Source organism: Halyomorpha halys, unplaced genomic scaffold (assembly GCF_000696795.3).
Source record: "Halyomorpha halys isolate HHAL.00 unplaced genomic scaffold, Hhal_1.1 Scaffold40.1, whole genome shotgun sequence".
Taxonomy (NCBI): Eukaryota; Metazoa; Arthropoda; class Insecta; order Hemiptera; family Pentatomidae; genus Halyomorpha; species Halyomorpha halys.
Genome location: NW_027106400.1, coordinates 1,765,929 through 1,773,259, shown reverse-complemented (window position 1 = coordinate 1,773,259; position 7,331 = coordinate 1,765,929). Strand labels below are relative to the sequence as shown.

General features: G+C 33.6%; 2 protein-coding genes across 2 annotated transcripts in view; one reads left to right on the top strand and one right to left on the bottom strand.

The window, feature by feature from the left end:
- Positions 1-3,920, bottom strand: part of LOC106687710 (uncharacterized) — a 35,504-nt gene extending 31,584 nt beyond the window's left edge. Inside the window, exon 1 of the mRNA XM_067044743.1 lies at positions 3,420-3,920. Coding sequence (XP_066900844.1) covers positions 3,420-3,485 — 66 coding nt within the window. The 5' untranslated portion in view covers positions 3,486-3,920. The remainder of the gene's footprint in view (positions 1-3,419) is intronic.
- Positions 3,921-4,022: 102 nt separating this feature from the next.
- Positions 4,023-5,253, top strand: LOC106687747 (required for meiotic nuclear division protein 1 homolog). Its single transcript, XM_014431791.2, has one exon. The coding sequence runs from the start codon at positions 4,144-4,146 to the stop codon at positions 5,197-5,199; it is 1,056 nt and encodes a 351-aa protein (XP_014287277.1). The 5' UTR covers positions 4,023-4,143; the 3' UTR covers positions 5,200-5,253.
- The last annotated feature ends 2,078 nt before the right edge of the window (positions 5,254-7,331 follow it).

Sequence of the window (7,331 nt, the reverse complement as noted above, 5' to 3'; positions counted from 1 at the left end):
AAAAGGTTTAAAAGATTTAATATTTTTATTATTAACTTGGTTTTTAGTTTTTAGAATTCTTTTGCAAAATGCTCTTTGTTTTCTTAATAATAATTCATTGTGTTCGTTTGTCTGATATAATTCCAACGCGTTTATCTAAAGTATTATAGAATATGGGCAGTATAAAATAATTCACTCACATACCGTTTTGAGAAACTTGATTATTTGGACTTTGGACTAGCCGAAACGTGTATATTTGTCGAAAACTCGAATTAGAAATTTTGCACGATCACAATACATTCCATTATAATATATTACGTATATAGGTAAGTGAAAGTAAAAATGGACCTTCATATTGTAAGCCTAAGACAGAGAAGTTTACTGCGAAAATCCTTACCTCCAATTTCACATTGCCTATTAGAATAATAGAAGGGTTGGAAAAAAATATTCAAATGTTCTTAAATATAATTTTTAATGATTAGGTTGTAATTAATATTGTTAATAAATATATCCTTGATAATGGCCGGAGGGGTCGAAACGTAGAAATAATAAGCGAATGAACATATTGAGGCTATATCAATATTTTTTATTATAATTGATAAACAAAACAGTATCGACAGAGAAATTAAATTATATATAAGTAAGAATCTTTTGTAATTTTCTTACGATTCGCAATTCTTAAGTCCCATCATTCAAACTAATGGCCATACAATACTTTGTGCTTAATACGGAATTCCAAATTTCGCACAACCCCATTGTTTTTTCCACCATAAAATTTTAAAAAACACATAAAAAAGTACACTTCCTGTGGGTCCACAATCATGCAGGAATAACGGGGGACGAATAGTAAAGAGCCCAAGAGTAGAAAAATGGCAACCATTTCTCCCCAATTTTTTATTACTTTAATGAAAACTATGAATAATAATTTACTAGTCAAAATTGATGAGTCTACCAAGTATAGGTAGGGGAAATAATAAATGGTGGCTGCTTCAAAACCTTAAAAAAAATAATTACTTTTTCATTCGGAGCTCTATTTATATCTTTAAAACTACCAAGGACACTAGAAAACCTAAGAGAACATTGCTTAAAGTATAGTAAATTTTCTAAAATATCAGCTCTAATAGAGCTATTTACGTTCAAAATTTCTGGTGATATAGTTTTTTAAAAAGCAACGTTTCATAAAAATGTTGTATAAAACGTACTGAAAGATCAGTAGTTAGTGAATTTATTTTGAGAAATCTATATCTCAGGGACCATGTGACATATAGTTTATTGTCTATTAGCACTCAAATTAAAGCTAGTTTAATGGACTATAAAAAAGAACTTTATGACCTTTATTTTCGTAGGAATAGTAGTTTTATTGATATTAGCTAAAATAAATTGATTTATAGTTGTTCGGAGAATATTTCATATGCAAAAGTTATATTCATATGTGAATATCATAAAAACTACTACCAATACGAAGATACGTGTGACAGACTACTTTATAGTAAGTTAAATTTCATTTATTTTGAGTTCTGGCAGACATATATACGTCTCTACTGAAATAAAGTTTTGCATAAATCAAACTTAATGTCCGAACAACTATAAATCAATTTATTTTAGCAAATATCGTGATAACTACTATTTCTAAGAAGATAAAGGTCATAAACCACTTTATAGTACATTAAACTAGCTTTAATTTGAGTGATAATAGACATCTATTTGTCACATAGTTCCTGTGATATAAATTTCTCAAAATAAATTAACTAACTACTAATCTTTCAGTACATTTTATGTAATGTTGCTTTTTAAAACGTTATATCTCGAGAACAAATTTTTTTTTCTGACTTTATTTAGTTTATTCACAACTATAAAGGTATTTTTACAACCAGTGAATGAGGTGTAGAGAGAGAGAAAAAAAAATAATAATAAAAAAATAAAGTCATGAAGGCATGAAGGTTAATGTCATCCAATGATGCCTCTCCATTAAAATTGAAATTTAAAAATCAATTTAAGAGGTCCCTATTCCAGCTCCTTCGTAAACGTAGTCTCGTATTTGGTAAGTCTAGTGTTGATAGTCCTTGAATTAGAGGGTTAGTGTGTGTTGGAAGTGTGTCCTGAAACCGTTTATATAATGATATAATGGTTGTTTGTACGTATGGAGTTCGAGAACAAATGAATACAAAAAGCTCTATTAGGACTAATATTTAAGAAAATTTACTGTACTTTAAATTATGTCCTCTTAGGTTTTCTAGTATTGTTGGTAGTTTTGAAGATATTGATAGAGCTCTGAATGAAAAATTATTTTTTTTTAAGGTTTTGAAATATCCACCATTTTTTATACCTATACTTGGCAGACTCATTAATTTTGTCTATTAATTATACATAGTTTTCATTAAACTTATCACAAATTCGGTTGAAATAACTGACTTTTTTTTCTTCCTGACTCTTGTACTAGAACTGGCTGACACAGCTGCCAAAGAAGCATGCACCTTATTTCCAGTGTCTAATTGTAACACGACGCTGTGTGATTATTATCAGTTCTGAACCAATGCAAGAAAGCATGGCGTTGTTTTTTGGTCTGAGGTCCCTGAAACAAATAAAATGAAGAAAACACTTGATGATCTCAAACTGCCGCCATTCTTCGAAAATCGTCGCAAACAAATCATCATAACCCGACGCAGGACCGGACATAAAAATTTAACCCACAAGCACCTTCTTGAAAGAAATCCTCCACTGACATGCAAGAGCTGACGGTGGTCTATATCTTGGGACTGTTCGCGTTTAGACTTATCAAGAACTTCTTTTGGTCTCCGAGGACAATGTTAAGCCTTACTGCAAGAAAATCGGAAGAACCTGTTTGAGTTCCTAAAGGAGAAAAAATTTTATCAACAAATGTAACAATGGATTTCAGAGTATGGTGTCTTTAGAGGCTACAAGTCTAGCCTTGTAGTTGTATAAGGCACCTAAAAATCAAGCAAATAAATAATACGAATCTTATGAGGAACTGAACAAGATTCTTACTTAAATAAATAATTCAATTTTTGTCTCAACACATTTTATTTGTGTTATACGTCTGACGTTTCGGCCAATCCGGCCATCCTCAGGTACATCTTAATACAATTTTGGAAATAAAAATATTTAAACACTCAACTTCATGCAGGCTATTCTGCCCAGGTCACAACAACAATTTCTAATTAGTCAACTTTTACATTAAAACCAAAAATAAACATTCATATATTGCATACACTTGTGAGGGTTTTAACAAGTGACTGAATTTTTATTTCTAAAATTGTATCAAGATGTCCCTGAGGATGGCCGGATTGGCCGAAACGTCAGACTTAAAACAAAAATAAAATGTGTTGAGACAAAAATGGATAAAAATTGAATTATTTATTTAAACAAAATTAACCAGTCTCAAGAAAGTGTAAAGATCATAAATATAATAAGATTCTTACTGTTCGGTATCTCATATACGAGTAAGCGTTAGTTGGTTTGATACTGTAGGGGTCTTCGTGATTCATGTCAGTCTGGCTCTTGAGCGATGATTGTCATTCGGACTGACCGTGTTCCTTCATTCAGTGGGGAAGGACTGAAACGTTTGTATACTCATGCCTTAATGGACCTCTTCTTGTAAAATCAGAAGGTCTCCCCTCCCCCGCTTTTTCGTATAATCTATCTTAACCTTATAATCCGAATGTCCAGCTTAATTTATTGTGATTCCGATTGACCATGTCGGAGTCCACCATGGGTCCCAGTGTTTGCTCAGAATGAGGGAAGATGATGATCGTCAGGAACTTGATCCTGTTGGAGCAAATGACAGACAGTTGGGTTATTGGTACGGGGCTTATTGGAACATAAAAACTATACATGTGCACTAGCAGTTTTCTGTTTGTCAAACCGTTCCTTGGAACAAATCTAATATAATAATAACATGACCTGCAATAACAGAAATGCAATTCAAGGTTAATTACTAATGTTTTTTATTAACTGTTTTAACATTTCTGTTATTAGTTCCATTTTGATTCTCGATTAACAAAGTATCGATAGAAACCAGATGTTCTTTTATTCACTTTTAAATTGTGCAAGAACACGGTTAGGCTATTAAATTTTAAAATAAACAAAAATCTTAAATATATAAAGAAGAAATTCAAAATTGATTGTACACTATGAGGAAGGAAAATGCAAATGGTGGAGCTTAACATGTTTAAGTTAGATAAGTGGCTTGGTTTGAAGGATCGACTAAGCAAATTGAATAGGCACGATTATCCTGTTGATGGAATTTTGAAAAAGCACCGGAAATATATCAAGAGATGGAAGAGCGAAAAGCAATTGAAAGTTCACAAAGAGAATTGCCTTACGTTGGCAGCCTACGCCACGGCAGACCACTACGATCTGGGGAGCGTCCTCGAGGAAATACAGAAACAGGACAGGTACATCGCTTGCGAAGTGACCAATAACAAGCCCCTGGCTACTGACATCTGCAACGCCGTGCACCTCATGAGTAGATCGCTGAACGGGACGGAGGACAGCCATGTCTTCTGCTTCGACGTCGGTACGGTAGTGATGTGGAATCTGACTCACGGCCAAAGGGAGGAGATGCTCCAGTTCTTAGAGCGCTTTGAGCAGCATCCGTATGGCTTTAATATGACGCGTGCCTCTTCTGAACTGCTGGCTTACAAGTATGCGGAGAGCAGGGTCGCCTATCTCTACGACAACACCTTGTACTTCGGCGTGGCTGAGAAGGATTCAGATTTAATCGGTCTCAACAGGTTTCTGATTTCGAGCGCTCTCTCTTTATCGACGAAGGTGTCAGTGTTCGAGAATATGATCGAGAGAGACTTGTGCGGCATGGAAAAAACAGCTACTCGAATCAAGGCGGGAAAAAGTTTGATAATGAAGCAGAAGCAAATCCTAAGGATTGCAGGTGTGACTTATTCTACTAAGTACAACCTGAAGCACTCGAAGGATTCCCTTCTCCTTCCTTGTAAGCTTCTGGATTACTTCAAGTCGGACGACGAACGCGAGTCGTTCACGAACGCGTGCCTCTACTTCAGCCTTCCACAGAGGTTGGAGCTGTTTGACAACAACATGGTCCTCTGCGAGTGCTATGTCAATCTCCTCCTCAAGCATTTATCCTATCGTCAAAACCTTCTCCACCAGAAAATTATGTTGACAGTTATTGGTGTGGGAGGAATCTGTTTCCTCTTCAATATCATCAAGAAGATTATGTTCTGAAACGTTTTTATATGTGTCGTCTTCTTATAGTGTATGAATAAAATGTCTAAATCATTTGTTCATTTTACCCTTAAAAATTAAAATTTTGCCATGAAAAATAATATAAAAAGTACTGAAAACTATATAAATTGAAGTTAGTCAATTCCTAAACTGATAGGGCGTAGAAATATCCGTTCTGAAAGGAGCAAGGAATAATCTCAACTCAAAGTTAGTGAAACTTGTGTTAAGTAAAGAATACTTACACAGCAGAGTTGGACAACTATGAAACTAATAGCTAAAGTTGCCATGGATACGATGTTATCAACAATATGAATATGAGTTGTATCCATGGCAATTTTAGCTATTAGTTTCAACTATAATTAGCTATAGTTTGCCCATCTATGTTATACACTTATCTGTTCAGTGTTTAGTATTTTATTTTAAGTCATGTATAGAATTTTATTTTTATCTTAATGTTTTCTTGATATCTAATTTTAGGTATTCTTTCCCTCCTATCATTTACTCCTCAGGGTTTAGTTACTGGAATCAGTTGAGTGAAAAGTTCTTCATTGAATACTTGGGAATCGATACTCAAGATCGACCAAGTGGTTCTGAGGCACAATCTAACTTTTGTCCGAACCTTTCCTTTGATAGTAGCGGATCGACAAAGAATATCTTAATTGAGAATCTACCTCGGAGAGCGGTTCGTTAGGGCTGTAGGGAGTTCCTGAAGGCGTCTGATCTTCGAGCAAATTAATTAGTGTAATTGAAGGGTGGTATGTCACGGGAGGACGCAGGTCCTTCTTCTTTGGTCTGGACTGGATGAGGTACTTCCCGTATCTTTCTTTTGTGGAAGGAGGAGGTGCAGAAACTCTCCTAAAAGAACGGGAGGGACAAATAAAGGTAGAGGGTGCTACCAAGGACGTATTTTCTGTATAGCGTGGCAACTTGAAGTAGGTATCTGAAATGTTCCTGAATCGGATGGATGATATCTGAAGTAGCATAATTATTATAATTTTTTTTAAACTAAAACTTGTTTTCCTTTTTGTAATTCTATGGCATCGACAACTAGCAAATGAGATGAATTTAATCGTTTACAAGTAATTTCCTTTTCTTTATCAACTCTTATTAAACCCAACTAACTACCTACTTCTACAATTTTCTGAACTTTTGTTCTCATAGTTTGGCAATTCCGTATCCTTCTTCCCTCTTTCTTTCTACTTTATTTATTGTTATTTATATTTCCAAGTTTCTTTATTATTATTTTTATTTTTCTCGGAGTTATGGTTATTATCTGTTTTTTGTTTTTTCGATCCATATGAAGGCCTGAAATTCAGGTTGAAACGTCAGGACAAATAAATAAGTATGGTTTATCTGAGTATTTTTGCTGACCACACACCATCCATGTTCTCCTCATAGTAATTAACTGTAGAAGGATAGGTAAGTGATTGATAAAAAATACACAAAACAGCAGAAAAAAAACTTTAAGTATGTAATGAATAACAGTACACTTACGTAAATATTATTATTCATTATTTTACTTGTTATTAATATTTATGCAATTAATTTATATTTATATTCTATTAATTTTCATACAACTATGTATTTTCTACTAGAAGAAAATCAGCAATATCCACAAAAAATGGACCGAATGCAACTGTTATGACTAAGTAAAAATCAAAATTGTAGAGATCAGAGAGACTGAACAACTATACCAGGACAGTCTGTTTATTTTATAAAAAATATTTAAAATATTTCATGTAAAACCTCCTAAAAGATTTTTAAATAATCGACAAAAGAATAAAAAAAATAGACAATCAGCAAAAATACGGTGAAATGTATTTTCTATCAACCATATTTTCCTAATATTAATCTCCAGTCAACTATTAATACCTCATTACAATTAATTTGCAATAAATAATGTTATTAATTATTATCGTATAATAATTATCCATAGGGGATGAATGGTAGGGGGCACTACAAGTTGTGTATTTCGTCCCAATTAAAACTTGTTCACCCGTCTTAGCAATTACCGAAGCATCATTAAGTTTTAAGACTTAGAGGGCTCCGACGTTTGTCCCCAATTAATTGTAATTACGAGTTCGATAATTTCCTCTAATTGCGACAATTATGCTTGTTAACCCTACAATTAT

What these genes read in the sequence shown, in the direction of transcription:
- LOC106687747 (XM_014431791.2), top strand. Translation starts at nt 4,144, where the DNA reads ATGCAAATGGTGGAGCTTAACATGTTTAAGTTAGATAAGTGGCTTGGT.